This window comes from Penicillium longicatenatum (genome assembly GCF_028827895.1).
Source record: "Penicillium longicatenatum strain IBT 33135 chromosome Unknown contig_2_segment0_segment0, whole genome shotgun sequence".
In the NCBI taxonomy this organism is placed as follows: Eukaryota; Fungi; Ascomycota; class Eurotiomycetes; order Eurotiales; family Aspergillaceae; genus Penicillium; species Penicillium longicatenatum.
The window spans coordinates 1073338-1093325 of NW_026643120.1; the positions used below are offsets into that span (position 1 = coordinate 1073338).

The following is a 19988-nucleotide window of genomic DNA, read 5'->3' on the forward strand; positions in this document are numbered from 1 at the left end:
CTGCTTACTGGATCCAGATCAGGATAGTCCATGAGTGGTTGAAGCCCGGGAGTCGCCGCTCACAATGACAATTAGACTTTACGCAACACTGCGATGCGGCACAGCTCCTCTACCTGACCCGCACTTGTTTCGCTCCAAACCCGCATGGTAATGCCAAAAACACGTACCAAGGAACACTATATAGCATTGCCGGAGCCCATTTCTTGGTGGATCCGGCTTTGCTTTTCGTTCCACCCTTAACTTGATCATGCGTTCCTCGATTCATCGTGGCCTGCTGTTGGCCTCCCTCACTGCGCCTGTCGTGTCTGCTGAGCGCGTGTTGGGTGCTTATATCTATGCCCGTCATGGTGACCGAACTGCGAAAGTTTTTGGCAATACTCAACTGACAGACCTGGGTTATTACGAGGTCTTCGCGGCTGGATCCGTGTATCACGACCTCTATGTCGACTCAAGCTCGGATAAGCAGATTGAGGGAATCAGTGATCCTATCGTGAACGCAAAGCAGATCAATGCTAGCGCTCCCTCGGATGCGGTGCTGCAGAACTCGGCAACTGGTTTCCTGCAGGGCGTCTATCCCCCCGCATCAACAGCCGCTAACACTACGCTGGGGAATGGCACCGTGGTCGACTCGCCATTGGATGGTTACCAGCTCATCCAGCTACAAAGCACCGCTTCGGGCTCCAATAGCGAGGATTCCAGCTGGTTGCAAGGCTCGAGTGACTGCTCCAAGGCCACTGTGAGCAGCGACAACTACTATAGCTCGGAGGCTTACAATGATATCCTCAAGTCCAGCGCGAGCTTCTATGAGTCACTCTCTCCAGTCCTGAACAGGACTTTCTCGGCGGCTGATATCAGCTTCGAAAATGCCTACACTATCTACGACTATTTGAATGTGGGCTATATTCACAACTCATCTGCGACATTCCCCGGAAAGTCAGAGTACATGACCGACGCGAACCGCGTGCAGCTACTATCGCTTGCTGGAACCCACGAGTGGAACCTGGCATACAATGCCTCCGACCCAGTCCGCGCAATCAGCGGTGCCGTTATTCTCGGTGAGATCATGTCCAGCTTTGACGAGATCATCGATTCGAAGGGTACGAAGTCCATTCTGAATGTGCAATTTGGATCGTACGGAACTATCATGTCCTTCTTCGGTTTGATGCAGATGCCTGCTGCCTCGCCCGACTTTTACGGTATCCCAGACTATGCCTCGTCTATGGTCTTTGAGCTCGTGACCAATGCTACTGGCACCGACTTCCCCTCCAGTGACAAGATCAGCGTGCGCTTCGCATTCCACAACGGCACCATGACCGGCTCGGCTAAACCTACAGTCTACCCTATGTTTGGTCAAACTAGCGATGTTCTCTCCTACTCCGACTTTAGCGCACACATGGAGAAGGTCGCCATTACTTCCACTAGCCAGTGGTGTGATATGTGCGGCAACACTGACGGCAGCTGTGCAACATCGAGCGCATCCAGTTCTTCTGCTAGCTCCTCGAGCACCGAGAGTTCCGGTGGTATGTCCCGGGCCGTGGCTGGTGTAATTGGTGCCATGGTGACGCTTGCTGTCATACTTGGATTGGAGGCTCTTTTCTTCCTGGTTGGCGGATTCCGCATCGCTAAGCGAAACAAGGGTGGTCCTGAGATGGTCACTGCCTCTACCGTGGAAGCAGACAAGAAGTCCTAGAGTATGGATATGAGATGTATAATGAACGCTTTTCTCATCAAAACTGCACAGACATCTGCTAAGGACTCATACCAAACATAGTTTATATTCATGTGATAATTGTGTTAGTGGGCTATTGGTAGCTCCTTTTTACTTTTGAACAAGTGTAATTTTTCCATGCTGGTTTAAATCCTTGGAAGGCGTCAATCATATCGAGATCTTCAGACTTTCCTAAATCACTTCTTCCAAGGTACTCCTTGAATGAAATCAGTAGTTGCCCACGCTATGCTTCTATCAATTCGGGTCTCACTTACAAAAATGTTTGTTTAGATTCTCGTTCAATAACAACATTGCTTGAGTGTATTACATAATCTACGTGGTCGATGGAAATACGCTCTAGTAAGTCAGAACAAGCCGGTCGCTTTCATGTACCAAAATAGGACGGTTTTCAGGAATGAAATGAATAAGAAACTGGGAAAAATGTTGGTCAAATGGTATTACAAGGTTCGACATTGGAACGAGAACTACGCAAAATAATCCACATTCCCGCCCGCACCCAAGCCCTTCCTTCCCCACTGTTAGACCATCAGTTCCCAACCTAACACTGCGAATAGAAGCATCCTGGGGAGAAAAACCATATCAACCGCAATATCCCAAATGGAGAGTACCGCCATCTCCTTCACAAGCTTCGGCCTAGTCGTGCTAGACGAGATCCACATCCCAAATCAAAAACCATTAACCAATATACTCGGAGGCTCAGGAGCACACGGTCCGTACCGCGTTATTTACCGTGGAATCTAACTAACATGGTACAGCAACCCTAGGGGCACGTCTATTTCTAGCTCCTCCCTTAAGCCAGACTTTAGCATGGCCAATTCATATTGGGAATGACTTTCCAAGTCCTATTACCGACCTGCTTCAAAGTTGGGGAATCACTTTGGTCATCAAGAGAGAAGGGGATCAGCCTTCGACAAGGGGATTATTGGAGTATAAAGATACTACTTTTGGACGTATGCAGCTCGCTCCAACTGTGTGCAATGATCATCGCTGACAGGGACCCATTTAGCCAAAGATTTCAAATATACAACTCCTGTTCTAGCTGTCGATGAAAGTAATGCGGGTACCCAAATCCTGTCGTCGAGGGTATATCATTATCTCGCAACGCCACGGGATATTGTGTCCCGTGTCTCAAGTCTAATCACTATGCGGCGTGAAGTCGGTATATTGAATCGACCGCTCATAGTATGGGAACCGTCTCCTCTAGCGTGCAGTCCGGATAATCTACAAGGATGTCTAGAGGCGGCGCGATATGTCGATGTTCTCAGTCCCAATCACCTTGAGCTAGCGAAGCTGTTTTCACAGGCAAATATCGCTTTCTCTAAACCAGAGATCGAGGAGCTGGTATCCAGGCTTTTGGGTGGTGGGGTTGGTCCAGATGGATTGGGCGTGGTCGTTGTACGAGCTGGTGAGCATGGTTGTCTGGTTCAATCACGGGACATTGCTGCTAAGTGGCTTTCCCCGTTCTATGGATCTGGTTTTGTGGGCGAGAAAATTTCGTCAGTGATTGACCCGACTGGAGCTGGGAATGCGTTTTTAGGTGGATATGGTGTGGGGTTTATCCAAACGGGAGACGCTGTACAGGCAGCTTGCTATGGGAGTGTTGCTGCGTCGTTTGCTTTGGAGCAGATCGGTATGCCGGAGAGGGTAGATCAAGGTGAGACCGAAATGTGGAATGGGGTTAGTGTGCAGGCAAGACTACGAGAGTATATGTCCAGAGAAGAAGTCAACAGTATCTGTCTATAGAGAATTAGAATCAGATGCAAGAATTATCGCATTGATGCGGGAGCAAGTAAAGGCCCATTCAGGGTCCGATTGCGCATATGGATCTTGTGATATAGGATTTTTGAAATCCACCTAGATCCCCAAAACCACGCACTGCCAGCCCGTATGAACAAAATAAACGCCATCCGTGATAACCCGGGATATCGCCTCCAAATCTCGCTCTCTCCCACTTCTTCTTTTTCCTTCTTTGAGCCTATCTGGCTCTCACTCTACTGTTTATCAGATCACGCCCTTCTGCGCCGCTTCGTACTGCTTCCGTGTTCGATAGGATCACCGGGTGTCTCCGCTGCTGTTGCAGGACTGGTAGCCTCGCTATCAGTCAACTGCTCAATAACTCGGCCTGAATCCATGTTTCCAGACCCGGTATCACCACCGTAACCAGTACCGTCAAAACCGTAGCTGTACTGATCTTGCCCGTGGCCGCCGTCAAAGAGATCACCATCACCAGGAATTTGTCCGAAGTCAAATAAATCATTGGTGTCACCCTCGTCTTGGCCCAAATGTTCGTGCGGGTTTGCTCCCAACTCAGGGGGTTGCCCAGTGGGATCAAGATTAGCGAGCTTCCTATCGTGCTCTGTGTCTCCAATATCGGTAAAGTAGTCATTGTTGAATATGGTATCAAGGTCAAGTGGAGGAGGAGGAACATTTCCGTTCCCATCTGGTCCCAATCCTGGTATGGCACCAGTTGGGCTCAAAGGCTGAAGAAGATTGGTAAGGTTTTGAACGGATCGATCCTGCTCGGCTTGCATCTTGACTAGGTTGTCAATTTCTTGGCGAGTGTTTGCGAGGCGACCTGAGTAATTCGGGGGCATAGGGGGCGGAGTCGGAGTCATAAGAGCGTTGTTTGCAGAGCCTTGAGCACTGGGGTCTGCTGTGTTGGTCTCATTGGCCATGAGACGAAGCATATCAGCACGCTGGTGAGCAGTAAGAGGCACATTTCCGCCAGATGTTTCCAGGGAAGAAAGGACATTGGGGAAGTCGGAAAAGCTTGTGGCCAGGCCATTTCGGGCATTAGAGTTCTGAATGACGGACATGATGTCCTGCTGAGGGGAATTTGCGTCACTTGGTTGCCCCGGATGCTCAGATTTGCTCTGCCGTGGGCTGTTATCGAAAACCTCCTCAACATGGCCAGGCTTGCCAGCACTTGGCTGCCGGGCATGACCCCGAGATCTGGTCTCATAGGATCCATTTGCCGCCGGGGAAATGGTAGATGCACGGTTGTTCTCGTCAACGACAGGGGGAGCTTTCAAAAGCAAAGGCTGTTTCTTCATGGTTCTTTGACCAGTAGGGCTAGTCAGCCCGGCCAAAGAACTCAAAGAAAAGTCATCGCCCACATCGACAATGTTTCCCTGATCCCCAGAGATGGCTCCAGCAAAAGAATTCGCGATATTTTGGTTTGTATCCTGCCCTTGCAAACTGCGATTATAAACAGTCGCGAGAAATGTGAGTATGGCGTTGATTGAGTTCTCGTGGCGAGTGTGTTGCTCTTGGAAGTTTGCGGCCTGTGCATAGAGCTGCTCATGCTCCTTCCGTAACCTAGTTATGGTACTTGAAATAATCTGTTGCTGTTGACGAATCGCTTGCAGTTCTCGGTACACCCCAGACAACTGATCTGATTGCATAGGGGTTTCTGTGAGGAGGGAAAGCTGCTGAGGTCTTGGCCGGCTCTCACGAGATGCAGGCACGCTATCATCCCCATAATCATCTATCTCATTCTCATCCACGTCCTCTGTCTTCACACGGGTTCCGCCTTTGCTCCCCTTACTAGTGTGACCTGGCGTGTTTTTGGGTTTCTGTATCAACCAGAGCAAGTCCGGGTGACCACGCTTGAAGTAGGGGTTTGCATATTCGCTCGGACTCTTGTTTTTTCGCTCGCTGGCGCGCATGGAGTTGTCGGAAAGGCCAACCTTCTTGTGGAATCCATACATATTCAGCTGTCGGACAAAAGATGCGTAATTGTTGTGTTTGAAAAGTTCGGGGATCAGCGTCCTCGCAAACTCATCCTCGTCTAGCACGATGAAAGAATTGCCGTCGTCGGACCATCGAATCAACTCCGTATTCTTGGACTCATCGAGAAAACTATGAGAACGGATTAGCTCTTTATTCAATTTGAATGAACTGTTATTTTCTGCAACTGACCTGCTGAGTTTCTGCACGAAAGGTGGAATTTGTTTCCGCTTCGCTTGCGACTCTCTCTTCGCGGCCTGCGCCCGCGAGTATAACTCCTCGAGGCTTTCACCCCATGCACCCGACTCTCCCGGATTTCCACTTGGATTATGGTCTGAATAGGCTACGGGCGCTTGCTCGTACCCGCGGTTTCGACTGACAAGCTGGTTCGCCTGCTGGCGACGGGCAAGTTGGTTGTTGTTGGCTGTTCCCGGAGCAGGCACATCCGGAGCATTCAAACTTCCTTGATGGTATGCAGGATTTTCGGTGAAGGAGGAGGTATTCACGGCGTTGACAGCGGGGTTTTGCCCCCACTGTAAGAATTGGTCGTTGGATAATTGAGAATTCGGGTTCGCGGATGAATAGTTGGGAACCGCGCCCATCTGTGGATGTACTGCAGGAGTCGTGCCCGGGGCCGGCCTTTTGCGCGTCATGCCTTGAGAGCTCATGATGTACCAATAGGTCCAAGCTGTTGATGGGTAAGGTATCGCAGGAGTGGGGTTGCTGGTAAATCTTTCGACTAGCGAGCAACGCGTGGTGAGGCGCGAATCAGATTTCAGGGGAACTCGAATTTATCGTATCGAGGGCAATTCGAGCTCCAAATTCAATTGATTAGGCGTGAATACCGTCCTAGGCGATTGAGTCACGCCAAAGGTCTGGGGGTGGAGTGAATCGGGCAAAAAACTAGCCGACTGTCGACAGCGCAACCCAGAAGTCCTCCGAAAGAATTCAATGTATGGTAGTGAATGTGGTTTATTCGACTTTAGAGTGTAGGCGGTCCGAGGCAGACTTAGACACGGTGGATGAGGATTTGGGTGAAATCCTACCTTGCGACCACAATCAGCGGGTGAAAGATAGGCCTCCAGGACGATTCGAGGCTGCAACAAAGGGGGGCGAGAAGGGCGCTCTGCTCCAGTCAGAACAATGACGGATGAGCGGTGATCCGAATGCGATCGGAGCGAAGGGTGGAATGGAGCGCAGAGACAAGAAATCTTGCGCTGCGATCTTTCGCTTGACAATGAGGTCAATCCAGAGCGGAGTCAAAGCTGATTGGCGGGTTCATGCTAAGTCATCACCACTATCAGAGAAACAGAAACTTTCATCTTCAATAAACGCAGTAATTTACTCTATGAAAAGCTGTTCTGTTTTATCAGAGCATAGTATCATATCACACATTGCATCTGTCTTCTCTTTCTTCTTCAGTCCCAGATCTGCCATTCCGCTAGCCTGGGATACATCCTAGTTTGTGGCATCATCACCAACGAGTTCCTGGAATCCATCCAACAATGCCTGCCACTGAGCTGGTTGATTTTGTGTAAACTCTTCCACCTTCTTCGGGCTATTCAAGTCCTCTGCCATGCGGGTTTCATTCTTGGTGCCATTCAGTACAGTAATGTTACCGAGTCCCATCACCAGCGCATACAGCGCAGCTGCGGGGCTGATCCCCACGTAAGCAGCGAGCTTCTGCACAGGTTCCGATCGTAAAAGCTCTGGGTTTGCAGTCAGAGTCCAGAAGCTTTGGTAAATGATGTCATTATCGCGACAGAATGACCGGAGTGGTACATCATATAGAGTATCTTCGTAGAATCGATTCTGCACAACTGCAGGCTTCACCTTGACCACGGGAGAGGTATAAAGAGCCTGGAGCACCGGGAGAGGGCAATTAGAAATTCCCAGGTTACGAATCTTGTGGGGCACATAGGTCTCCAATGCCTCCCATACCTCGATGGTCTGCTCGATAGTCCTCAACGGACTATGGACGACCACCGTGTCAATGTAGGCTTCGCCCACGCTACTCGGGTCAGCGGATGGCCGGAGATTGTACAAAGATGACTTGATTGATGCATGGACCTGCTCCGTTAAAGATGCATTGGCATCATACGGCATGTTGTCCGGATCTTGGGCGGAAATCGGACTAAATTTGGTTTGCACCTGCATCAAGTCAGTACCAACATAACCAAAATAAACCGAAGCCAGGGTCAACGCTACTCACGTAGAGCTCCTCTCGTCGCACTACTCCATCCGCAATCGCCCTGCGAATTCCATCACCGACCAATGGCTCCTGGTAGTGTCGTGGCTGAGCTGCTGTGTCGATGCCGCGGAAGCCGGCGTTGACCGCATTGTAGACCAGATCGGCTGTCCGATCTTTCTTCCAGGCAGTCCCGTAGAGGAAAATCGGGATGAGAGTCGGAGTAGAGCCTTGGACGGGACGTAGGCAGTGTCTTTCCCACATCTTGATCATCGCTCGAGCCATAGCGTATGGGTGGAAATAGATCGCATCTATGATTTAATTTGTCAGGTGCTGCGGGGTCGCAACTCTTACTAAGGAATGTTGCTGTTGACGTGGTGACGTCCTCGTCATTTTCAAATCGTGTAGATACCAGTGAGTAGAATCCAATGATGATTCTTGGAGATTCTGTTGCGCTGTGATCTCTGCATGGTAAGTAATCTGATCTCGAAAAGTCATTAGGCCTACAAGGTTCCTTTAGCCCGGGGACTCAGCCCCAATACGAGCATAAGTTGAGCCCACATCCGATTATCTCGGTCGCTTCTACATATGCGCTAAATTGGTGATATCCTTAAGTAATGCGGAAGCCTAGAGAGTGTTCTCAATTTTGCTATTTATATGATCAGTCATCGTGGAGCAGATTGGTTCGGTTCCCGGCATTATGCAGGGATACCCACTTCGTGCTCCAGGGCTTTTTGGCTGTTTTGATCCCTCAAGATAACCCAGAGATAAGTAATCGTTCACAAACTCCCAAATATTTTCAAAATGGGTCGTGCCCAATACTGTGTTGAGACGAAATCAAGACTGCAGGCTGCAGAATTGGTGAGCTATAAGCCAAGTGATAGTTAGTAGCCCCGCAGCGTGGCTTAGACGGTAATTTTTTCTGGGCATGTTGCTTGGCGGGAGAATTCCTTGTAGGATTTTGAATCATGTTATTGACTATAGATCGTGTGCCTAATAGTAGATCAAAATTAGGTAGTATTAACATTGTAGGATGGGGGACTCAACTCTCGACACAGCCACTGCAGGCTAGTGACTAGCGTAAGGGCACGCTGCAGAGTGCAACAACGCATTACTTGACGGCCCCGCATAAATCAATGAACCATCTCCCGAGGTCTTGGCTGATGCCATTCTGGAACAGGCAGCTCCTTTCCCTCCGTGAACATTGGTTCTCCCCTGCTGGGCGGTGGAGTGTTACTTCCAACTATAGATATCACTTTCATAGTTGATGGTGAAGATCTGTAGAACCTGCAGGGCTTGGCAGCTCAGCTTCCCACCTTAGAATAGAGGAGAAGAACATCTAGCCGTGAGTGGGCAACAGGCTCATCACGGGCACTTCTGATCGACAGGGTTCAACTACGATGTCATTTATAGAAACATGAACATCTATACTTGACACTGCCAACAGCAGCATATAAAGATGCAGTTTTTCCTTTGAATATTGACCAATTCAACAAGACAGAGTACCATTTCAATCCAAAGAATAACCAAGATTCTAAATCCAGTCTCCGGCTTTTTTCAATCAGACATCATGCGTTCTCAGCAACTTCTCGCGCTCTGCGGCCTTATGCTTGCCGGTCCCCTCGCTATTGCCGCCAAATTAGAGCATGACGATGTTCCCAACCGCTGCTGGGCTGCCTGTGGCCCTGTCGTGGGCATTTCGGAGAGTTGTGATTCGCAGCATGACAATGACTCTGCCGAGTTGCAGTGCATTTGCAATTGGGCACCAGCGAAGACGCAGATCCCACTCTGTGCGGCTTGCATCACCCAGTACGGAGACGACGATAACGATAATGATCATAATCATGACGACGATGATGACGATGACGATGATGATGATGATGACAACGGTATGTGAAATTAAATTATCATAGATGATTATCTAACTGATTTCCTTTCAGATGCTCTTGATATCGTCCACTCTTGCTCCTTCAGCACGACGACCTACAATGCTGCTGCTGCCACTACCCTGAGTGCTTCGACCACCAGTACTGGAACTGCCGCGTCGGCTGCCACCACTACGGATAGTGCAGTCTCTGGAGGCAGCTCTCAGGGCTCCACCACTACGGATACTGCAGTCTCTGGAGGCAGCTCTCAGGGCTCCTCCACTACTGCTTCTGGGGGCTCTGCTTCTTCCCCGACTGCCACAACTGATGCGGCTGCAGGTATCTCTGCCCCCGGAGTTATTTACATGGCTGGTCTTATGGGCATGCTACCTTTAGCTTGGCTTTAAACGGCGTGGGTTGCTTGCTTTGTGTGAAGCAAGAAGACAACATCAGTATGAGAATTTGAGAAGGGACAACTGAGTACACGACAATTGGCTTTCGTGGTTTTACATGTTTATACGACTCTCCTTAAATTTGCAACAATCTTTATACTTTCTAGGACATCGGTCAAGTAGTTTACCTCCTATTTTCTTCCCACTTCCACCTTAGGGCCATGCCCTGGTTTCAACTATCTTCTCGATGTCAATCGGGTCGGCTTATGCGACGCCTGTAAACAAAATAAAAAGCCACACCTCTTTTCAGCCCATAGACGCGTGGTAAGAAGATAATCGGGCACCTTATGCATTATCAGGACCAATCAGTCGTGCATAATTATAGTCTGCCCCTTCCCCCGCTGCCTCCTTCCATCTTCAAATATCACGGTTCATAAATTTCAATATTCTCCGTATACCCATACCTTGCCTTATTGGAGTCATAAAGAAGCTTGCACGCGCCTTGGCTTCTTCCAAGATATAAAACCCAGATAAGCTCATGTCAAGGCGATCGTCAAGCCAGTCACATGTTCACGGGCAAATGCCATGATAAAAAATATTACATACTCAGAATTCTTCCGGAAAACCCTCCCAAAACGATTGTTTACATATACACGGGGGAACTTCGAGAGCTAATGAGGTCCAAATAAACAGGCATTGTCAGAGACATTGGCATCCGTACGGGGAACCTACTGTTCTTAGTACCAAACATGAGAAAAACTGGGTAGCTCTACGAAAATAAAACGCCCTTTGGCGTCTTCATTTGCTTTTTCGATGGTGGTATCGCCGTTGCCGTCTAACTTGATCTTGGGTGGGATGGCCAGTGGAAAGGGTGAGACGGAACGATCATGACATTTGAGCCTTTGAATGACACTCCAAACTTTTAACCTCCCTCGAATTAATACAGTTTAGCTTAGAAAAGAACTTACATTTAGTTTATGACCTAGGACTTTGTGGTGAAAAGGGAGACTAAAAATATGTACAGGATTATGGAAGTGGGTCCAGCCGGGAGAAAGAGATCTAGTGAAAAAGTGTCCATTGGGCCCCGAGGCTCATTATACAAGCCTATATTATAAATCATTAGTCGGAAACCTTGAATTTCCAAGAAGATTGAGTTTCCTTCCAAGGTGGAAACTCGTGCTGAAATTTGTTCAAACCTAGTGGTTGTCTAACTCCTGACCTCAGGTGTAATTGTTGCAAACCTACTACTGTATGTATAATAATGCTACAACAACTATATATATTCAAGATTGACGTCCACCTTACTCCCCCAAAAGAAGCTCAATACGTATTGAAATCCATCTATATTAGTTAATAACCATGCGGGTTTTTAATTTACATTGAAATCCCTACAAATTGTTTAATAGAACTACTAGGGATTTTTAATATGTCTGAAACTCTATAATACATGGGTTAAATGCTATAGCATCCACACTCATATAATCTAAATACAAATACTAAAATTAAAAAGAAATAAAATTATTATGCTATAGTATTCTAGGCCGTTCAATTTGCTGGATGGCCTTGAAGGTCATTTTAGGAAATCGCTTTATATATTCCATTTCCGAGACAGGTAAACTGGGATTGTCACTAAAATGACGAGGCTGAAGCTTCTACTGTACCTGTGCTTTCGACTGCACAGCTGATATCGGAACAGACTTCCAGGCTTCTACGGCCCATATGGAAGAATACCTAATGACAATGAATCGGTACAAGGATCGTGGGGGAGTACTGGCTTGCTCGCTCGCGGTCCTTGAATGAAGTAATTTGCCCTCGGTTCTATAGATCTTCATCAACTACAGCTGTGAGGTTTATGCTGATCGATGCTCTACCGAGGAATTCAAGAAACATGGTCCTAAAGTTGTGGACTTACTGCAGAAGATAGGATTTTCGAAGATAGGCAGCAACCCTTCAACTCACGATATTATTACGAATGCTGGCCTAATAGGTATTTCACGATTGCGGAATTGGCTGCATATATAGAGACGATACTCTCTGGAGGAGCTAAGAGTTGTGATTTGGATGAAAATTTTGCAGATGACTTCTCTTTGAAAAAAGCATAATGTCAAGATCTGGAAAATTGAGGGACCTTTTCATGGGCTTTTGGGCATCTGGAGAGCCTGGGGAATTCGTTTCCTTTTGAAGTGTTATAGATACAGCTGCTGAGGGTGCACTTGTGAATTCAAAGAAAATACTCGAAAGACGCGGATATATTTTCCGGACTATGTGCATACATAGGGATATCTATTCATCATGTCTCAATACAGAAAAGGTCACACATTATATATACAGATGGCATATTTATCCTTAACGGATTCAAAGTCTTCTTAGGTGAGTCCGTGGACGGGGCTCTCGACTTTTGTATCCTTCTGTGGATCAGGAACTGATGTATGGTCATATTCTGAGTCGTCCCAGGGACCATCAAAGTCGAAATCTTCGAAATTGGAGTCATCTTTCTCATCTTCGTTGTCGTCCTGTTTAACCTCTCCTTTGATGTCTCCTTGAACATCTTGTGATGTGCCGTCTTCCTCTTGGTTTTCTTCCGTTTCCTCCTCATTCTCCTCCTCTTGCTCGTCCCAGTTCTCATTGTTTGACTCTCCAGGCAAATCAAAGCCATCAAAGAAATCTTCGTCGTTCTGCATGTTCCTGAATGGATTATCCGAAATGTAATCAGGAATTAACGGCTCTACATATTCCATATCATATATGTCCGAATAGCACTGTGCTTTGCTGGGGCATCTAAACGAATCGTTAGTACACCCCAGACCTTCCAGTAAAAGAAAATAAATACTTACGATACGGGATCCTGCCCGAAAATAATATGCCACAGATACTCAAACACACGGCCACTGGTCTCATCATCCAGTTGCGTTTCCATCAGCCAATGGTAATAGTGCTCATAGTCGCTCAGCGGCCGAGCAAGCACCTGTTCCCTGGTGACAGCAAACTGAGCACAACAAGGTGTTCCGATCACCTCGGGAATATCGGTATTATTGAAGATCTTGATCCATGCTCCCGCGAACGCGATTTCCGTCGTGCGCCCTGCTAGCTGTCGAAATGGGTAGACTTCATCTGGACATCCTGGACTCCAGTCACACCGCAGATTGGCATATCCGACCTTGCGGACGTAGTCTAGTTGTAATCGCTGCACGGCCAAGGCATTATCCTGCTCTTCAAATTCGATGTGCTCGGCGTAGCGGTGGGCATGAAGGAAGACCATATATTCAGGTAGATTATCGTAATGGTCCATGATATATGTGAGATAGACGTTACTCTCTTTTCCTTTATTTTCGGCGACATGGTATTCAGATTCGGGATCATCGACGACGTAGACTGCGTTCGGCCACCTATAACGCATCTTATTAGTCCGAAGTCTTGCAGGGATCTGCAAGGCTTTGTCGCACAAAGCCAAAAACAAAGAACTCGAATTGAGTGCTTACTCTGGCAATTCCTCTTCCAACCAATCGGAATCCTCCCAGGACATTCTGCCCAACACAACAATGCGATCCGTCAACTTCGGCACCGGCGGTTTGGGTGTAGCTTTCGGCTTCGGCGGCGGTTGATTATGTCCATGCCTGGACCCAATATCGTAATCCAATGTATCTAGATAATCGTCCAAAAATAAATCATCATAGAAATCCGCACCAGGCACCTCAACGGGGATCGTCTTCGGTTCAAATTGCGCCGGTGTAACCGGCGGCCCAGTTGGGTCCAAAAATTTCGGGGTCGTTGTAGTCCGCGTCGAGGATACCTGCGACACAACCGCAGAACTCGATGAAGCAGCGACGTCGTCGCCCGAGACCAGCTCGATATGGGTGCCGGCGCCGTCGAGAATGAAATCCGGCACGGGCACGCTTGCGCCGCGATCAGACCATTGCTCGTCGATTGAGGAGATATGGTTCTTCACGAGGAAGATGGTGAAGACCAGTGCGACGGCGATGGCCACGCGAAATGTTAGCCTCATGTCGACACTGGAATTCCGATTCAGACGAGCAGCCAAGAGGGAAATGGAGAACTTTAAAGGGTGCGCCGCTTTTCTGGGCACTTTGGATCGGCCCCACTATACTACGTCTGCATCCCGACGCCTCAGCCGCACATAATCGTTTGCCGTGATTTCGGCTGCCACGGAATAGGCGAAAAAGGTTCAGAGGTAGATCTTGAAAATGCCCTCGACACTCAGAATGTCATTTTAAAGAGGAAACGATGACAATCATGGGGATTGAGGATACATACAGGGTCTTTAGACCCCGTTCTCATTGCAACGTGGAGTGGGGCCAAGCTTCGTCAGCGATTCGTGTCCGTCACAGCTCTGGCCTGTTTCAGGCGTCTTCCATGTCACAACGGACCTGCTATTGGTAGGCCAACTGCCGTATTGGGGCCTTTTCCGGCTATGTTGGGGTCAAGCCGTGAATACCGATCGATGTGATGTACATGGTTGTGATGCAACCCCGCGAATTTGACGTTTGACTTGACAGAGTTTGATGTTCGCGTGTTCTCCGATCGGAGAAACCTTGTTTCGCTCAGGAACGAAATGCAATTCGACTCTACATATGAAGCAGTATTTGCGATCATCAGATTTTGACATCATAGATTATAACAAGATTCGACGAGACCGGAGTCTATGGCTTCTCCAAGCCTTTACTAGTCACCACTATGGCACTGGCTCTCTACTAAGGCAAGCCGGTATACGTAGACCTTGCATAAGCGACCTATGTATTAAGCCTATTATGGTGCCGATCTACACCACGAGGCTGGCCTATTGGATGACTCGCCCTAATGAAGCTTAAAGCGCAGTTTCTAATAAAATACATTATTGGCGGGTTGAGCACTTGACTCCCTTCCTATTTCACAAGGCGAAGTCATCCTCGACCACATCCCGTCGCCTAAGAAATTATTGGATCTGGAGAAGTGTCGGGACAAGGTATCTTTACCTCATTGACTATAGTACTAAATGTGATTTGACTTAATCTATACTTCCTAGAGCCCGGCCACCCCTTCGGCGAAACTCAACTTTCGAATTTGATGGGCCTTTTCACACGCAGCGCCTCTGATTACAAGTCCGCTGCCTATTCTACAGCGTGAGCCTTGACCTCCAAAGGCGACCAAGCCACCGACGCAGCTGTCCAGGATCCGATGATTCAATGCGCCATTAGGCCGCTAAACCTACCGGGCTTTTGGAAGGTGCCTCATAAACTTTGCAATGATCTGATCAAAATTCGGGACTCAAAGCTTAGGATGATCATCTTCAGCAAACGGGCGAATTTTCTAGATGATTAACTAAGGCAGCCTAGAGTTTTGCCAACAGATCCACTTCGTCGAATACGGGACCATTTACCCCTGGCCGTCTTTCTTTTCTCCTGACGTGAACCTCCGATACACAGCAATTGTCCGGACCTACCCACCAAGACCTGGAGCTATTATTTGGTCAAAGTCCTATAATAGTAACGCTAGAAACTGGAAACTGAATGTGTCCTGAACGGAGCCCTCGATCTTTTCAGGAATCGTCGGCCGACGCTCGTATCTCGGGGGCAGCTCAAAGAGATCGTCGTTCCAGAACAAAAAAGGGGGTAGAGGTTCATCAATGGATCCATCGAGAAAATTATATCCCACGAGAGGGGAGTGGCGAGGACAAAAAGTAGATCACTGACCTCACAAGACCTGAAGCTCTCAGAGCTCAAGACTGCATACAGATCGCTGTCGGGACGGAAGTAGCTCTCTGTTTGGATACAAGCCAACCATCTAGCCAAGAACACTCGTGACAAAAAGAAAGGGGCGACTCGGAAAAGCTTACAGGAACCCCGAGAGCTTTCTCCTCCCCCCTTTACTGCGTAACTTTCCCCATCCTCACGACGCCAGATCCCGAGACCCAATTGTCAGACTAGAGTCCGGAGCGCCGGTGCAGGTCAAGTCGACTCCACCTGCTGCACACCATCGGACACTGACGTGCCCAAAAGGTTCTAAGTCGCCTCTAGCGGGTTTCTAGCGGTGGGCTGAGCTTCTCAGGAGCTTCCGCGAGGCCGCTAGAACGGGGGATGCGCGGATCGTGGAGCCAGGCGCAAGTTTCAATTTCTCCAAGTGGGCCTGGCGTGAGATAGCTCCATGCGCCGTCAATCAGGGAGAACTTTGGAAAAGTGCCGGGGAATGGACCGTCCCGCTGGAGCCGGATTACTCAAGGTGACGTTGGGGTATTTGTAAAAGAAAAAGAAAAGAAAGGGGGCTATGCCATATATTCTGGGTGTAGGAAGAAATAAGTGGTGGCGAACGAGTACGCGCTAGGTTCGATCGTAGGCAGATGATCCCCTGAACGCGCTATATTTGACCCGACAAGAGGAAAAAAAAAAAAAAAAAAAAAAAAAAAAAAAGGAGGCCCATTAGTTAAGGAGCTAGGGAAAATGAATGGAGTCATGCCAATTATAGGCAATCAAAAGTACTCCATATCCTCGACACCCTTTTTTACATGGTCTAAAGTTGCAAGGGTGGTCGAAAGATTGTATCAGGTATAGTGCCGGGCAGGTATCGCGGGAGCACGAGACAGTGGGCGAACCGCGATAGACTCGTCAGATGACAGACGCGTGCATGATCCCCACGAGTTGTTCAGAAAGTGAAACGTGGACTTGGACACAAGGGCTTCAGCGGGTAAGTCTGTAACAGGAGATCTGTTGCGCCGAGCTGTCTACGCATTTGAATTTCCCAATGTCCACTGAGGCGGAGACATAACCCACTTGGACAAGCCTATATGGGGCATGGGTCGCATTGAAGGAATCGGAAAGGCATGACGGGCAGAGAGAGCCGAGCGACCGCTGGAGCTTCGAGACAAGCATGGACGCTGATTCGGTGAAGTTGAAGACGGAAAGGCGCCGGCTTAGCTCATTAGGGGGCGATCTGGGAGGCGTTAGCATTAAGGGATAGGAGAAAATAACCCTGGAAGACCTGAGATTGGGATGAATGGCACGTCTACTGTGTTATAGATAGATATATCAAAAATCGAACTCGGCCTTCTTACCCAGGGCTTGGTTAGCGAACTAGATGCATCTATAGAGCACGGAAAGCCAGGTAGGATGTCAGTATATCTCTAAAACCACTCCTATTGGTTTAAGCCCCATAATCCATCGGGTACATCCAGGGGCAAAAAATTGCAGGGACTGGAGATCTCTCTAGTTAGTTCGTTTGATTTGATTAGTTTTAGTGTTGGTCTTAGTGTTAGTCTAGATTTTTTCCTATATAACTTCCGAACGCCGCAAATCCCGTCTTCTCTCGCTCTTGTGAATTTCGGTCTTCTTCATTGATCCTGCTCCTAGTTGATTCCTTTCCAAGGGTTTCTTGTTTCTTGACACTGTCGGCTGCAAAGGAAGTCGCCCTTACTCCCCGTTCTTGGCGGCCAAAGTGGACCAACTCCCACATCCGGCCTTGCGTGTCCCAATTTCCAACCTTTTTTCCTTTCTCCCCCCGCTCTTCCCTCTCAATTTCACCCACAACAAGGGGAAAAGTCGATCCTCGAAACTCATTGATTAAAAAAAAAAAAAGTACCTGTTATTCCCCTGCAAACTATCAGCACAAATCCCCCTTTTTCATGATAACGTGCACGACTTTGCATCCGTGAGCGATTTTGCTGCGTTTTTTCTTCTCCGAACACCGCCCCGTTGCCGTGGTGTCTTCTCTTCCGACTCGCACACTCCATGTCCGAATAGCTCCGTGCGTTTTTTGTTCGACGTGTTTGGGGATTTTACGTGCCCACATTCCTCTGGCCCTCGCCAAGGATTCTTCCAAATGAGTTATCAACAACCGGACATGTATCACGATCCTTCCGCGCGTTCCCCTGGCTCCCAGCGGCATCAACAACCCCTCCACCGCCAGCCCTCACGCCAGTTTGATGCTTATGGTGCTATGCCTGTAAACCTGTATGAAGATCAGATGGCTCGCTACGAGTCGGCTAGGTTGGAGCGGTTAAACCCACCCATGCAGAACAACAACTCCTACTCCTACGATCTGTCCGGTTCGCAGACCTGGAACCCAAATGGCTTTGCCAACGCTCAAACCCTTGGTGGCATTCGGTCGGCTTCCGCCAGTCTGAAGCCTGCTGCTCGAGGACGCACCGCCTTGCCTACGGTATGTGGATACGGAACTTGTCGTCAAATTCGGTTTTTTTTTTCTTGCGTTTGATCCCATTTCTTTCCCCTTTGTGCGATGAACTGACTAGATGGGATTACAATAGACCTGGCTTGATCAGCAACCGGGAATGCCCAGTGCCTTCTCCAACCTAGGCCCCGGTCCTATCCAGAGCAGCGCGATGCGCCCGGAAGCATCGGCTTCATCCGAGGGCGATGACGAACTCATCCCGACTGCGATCGTCATCAAGAACATCCCATTTGCCGTGAAGAAGGAACAGTTGGTGCAGCTGATGACCGAGTTGAACCTGCCCTTGCCCTATGCCTTCAACTACCACTTTGATAATGGGGTGTTCCGTGGTCTGGCCTTTGCCAACTTCACTTCCGCTGAGGAGACCGCCACCGTGATCGACGTGCTGAACCACTTTGAACTCCAGGGCCGGAAATTGCGGGTCGAGTACAAGAAGATGCTGCCGCTGCAGGAACGAGAGCGGATCGAACGGGAAAAGCGGGAGCGTCGCGGTCAGCTGGAGGAGCAGCACCGACCTATGCCCTCCCAACTGCATACCCAGAGCTCTATGACTTCGTTGAACTCGCACATTCCAGCCACTTCACCTTCGCCTGTGTCGCAGCGTGGTGGTGCTGGCCATGGCCAGAAACTTGGTAAGTAAATTTGTGTCTGGGGGAGGAAGAAAAAAATTTCTTTGATGCGGTTGCTAATTAACATTTGATACGCAGACGTCGACTTGAATGATGGCCAGACTCTTCAATACTACTCCCAGCTCCTCTTATTTAAGGAAGATACTACCCGCGACTCCGTGTTGTTCCCCTCCAACCTGACTCCTTCCCAACGACGCACGGTTCACACCCTGGCTCATAACATGGGGTTGGCCCATGCCTCCCGCGGAAGTGGAGATCAACGCCAGGTCCAGGTACTGAAAGTCGCTGCTGGCACCAATGTGAGCCCACCGTTGCAGCCTATTCCTCCCGCCGGACAGTCCGACAGCTCTCGCCGCGGACTGAACCGTGCCGCGACCATTGATTTTAGTGAGGCTCGCAACGAAGCCGGCCCCGGAGCCTTTAACACCCTTCGTGGGCAGACTTCGGGTTTCCTTGGGGTGTTGGATTCCCCCGGCAACTTTGCCAATACCCAAAACCTCCGTGCCGCCAAGTCCTTCGCCGACTTGCGCTCTTACACCCCTTCCCCCGTCCCTTCCTCCGCTAGCTTCCCCGCCGCGTTGCAGTCCAACGGCACTCGCCTCCAGTACGAAGGCGCCCCCACCGGCGCCTCCAACACCCCCACTCTCACCTCCGCGCCCTCCGGTTCCTCTCTCGGCATGCAGCGTGACGATAACCTGTTGGTCAACAGCCTGGGCGGCCTTTCACTGGGCACGGGCATTGGAGGCCCCAACTCAAGCCCCAGACGATTGCGTGGTATGTTCTCCTGGGACCAGGACAGCCAGCCTACAACGGGCGCCATTGGTAGCAACCGTGGAATGGGAGTCGGATTTGACACCGCTCAGCAGGAGCGCATGCCGATTCGCCAGCCTCGTGGACCGACCCCCGAGAAGCCCGGTTTCCGCCGCCAAGGACACCAAGCTCGCGGCAGTGATGAGCTACGCGCCAGCTCCGGCGTCGAGATCATCGTGGAGTAATTTTACGAAATGGCGATTCCCCCACCCTGTTTTTTGCCAACTGCTTTGCCGAGACGAATACGAACTTGTATCACGAGGCCTTCTGCGAAATTACCGGCTTACGATTCGATGAGGGATGACGAGATGACAACCAAAAAAAAGACCAGAAAAAATCTTTTTGTTTCGCTGATCCAGCCAAGTTTAGACTTATTATTTGGGGCAGCCCAGCAAATTCACCACACCGAACGATCTGTTGTGACTTTTTTTCCCCCGAACTCGCCATGGGTCCTCTTTTTTTTTTTTCCTT

General features: G+C 49.2%; 7 protein-coding genes across 7 annotated transcripts; 4 read left to right on the forward strand and 3 right to left on the reverse strand.

Annotated features, from left to right (window-relative positions):
* Window positions 1–247: 247 nt before the first annotated feature.
* Window positions 248–1690, forward strand: N7484_002924 (uncharacterized protein; the record flags this gene model as incomplete). The annotated part of the gene is made up of 1 exon (XM_057113344.1): window positions 248–1690. One exon carries the CDS (start codon window positions 248–250, stop codon window positions 1688–1690), a length of 1443 nt encoding a protein of 480 aa, XP_056973484.1.
* Window positions 1691–2326: 636 nt separating this feature from the next.
* Window positions 2327–3472, forward strand: N7484_002925 (uncharacterized protein; the record flags this gene model as incomplete). Its single annotated transcript, XM_057113345.1, has 3 exons — window positions 2327–2438; window positions 2485–2679; window positions 2736–3472. 3 exons carry the CDS (start codon window positions 2327–2329, stop codon window positions 3470–3472), a joined length of 1044 nt encoding a protein of 347 aa, XP_056973485.1.
* Window positions 3473–3735: 263 nt separating this feature from the next.
* On the reverse strand, window positions 3736–6126 carry N7484_002926 (heat shock factor family protein; the record flags this gene model as incomplete). Its single annotated transcript, XM_057113346.1, has 2 exons — window positions 3736–5590; window positions 5651–6126. 2 exons carry the CDS (start codon window positions 6124–6126, stop codon window positions 3736–3738), a joined length of 2331 nt encoding a protein of 776 aa, XP_056973486.1.
* Window positions 6127–6916: 790 nt separating this feature from the next.
* Window positions 6917–7919, reverse strand: N7484_002927 (putative aldo-keto reductase (AKR); the record flags this gene model as incomplete). The annotated part of the gene is made up of 2 exons (XM_057113347.1): window positions 6917–7609; window positions 7671–7919. The coding sequence occupies 2 exons, from the start codon at window positions 7917–7919 to the stop codon at window positions 6917–6919; spliced, it is 942 nt and encodes a 313-aa protein (XP_056973487.1).
* Window positions 7920–9216: 1297 nt separating this feature from the next.
* On the forward strand, window positions 9217–9918 carry N7484_002928 (putative GPI anchored protein; the record flags this gene model as incomplete). Its single annotated transcript, XM_057113348.1, has 2 exons — window positions 9217–9535; window positions 9587–9918. 2 exons carry the CDS (start codon window positions 9217–9219, stop codon window positions 9916–9918), a joined length of 651 nt encoding a protein of 216 aa, XP_056973488.1.
* Window positions 9919–12269: 2351 nt separating this feature from the next.
* N7484_002929 (DUF3431 domain-containing protein) lies at window positions 12270–13906 on the reverse strand (the record flags this gene model as incomplete). The annotated part of the gene is made up of 3 exons (XM_057113349.1): window positions 12270–12681; window positions 12738–13289; window positions 13383–13906. 3 exons carry the CDS (start codon window positions 13904–13906, stop codon window positions 12270–12272), a joined length of 1488 nt encoding a protein of 495 aa, XP_056973489.1.
* A 3803-nt stretch (window positions 13907–17709) lies between these two features.
* On the forward strand, window positions 17710–19702 carry N7484_002930 (uncharacterized protein; the record flags this gene model as incomplete). Its single annotated transcript, XM_057113350.1, has 3 exons — window positions 17710–18048; window positions 18155–18710; window positions 18786–19702. The coding sequence occupies 3 exons, from the start codon at window positions 17710–17712 to the stop codon at window positions 19700–19702; spliced, it is 1812 nt and encodes a 603-aa protein (XP_056973490.1).
* Window positions 19703–19988: the final 286 nt, after the last annotated feature.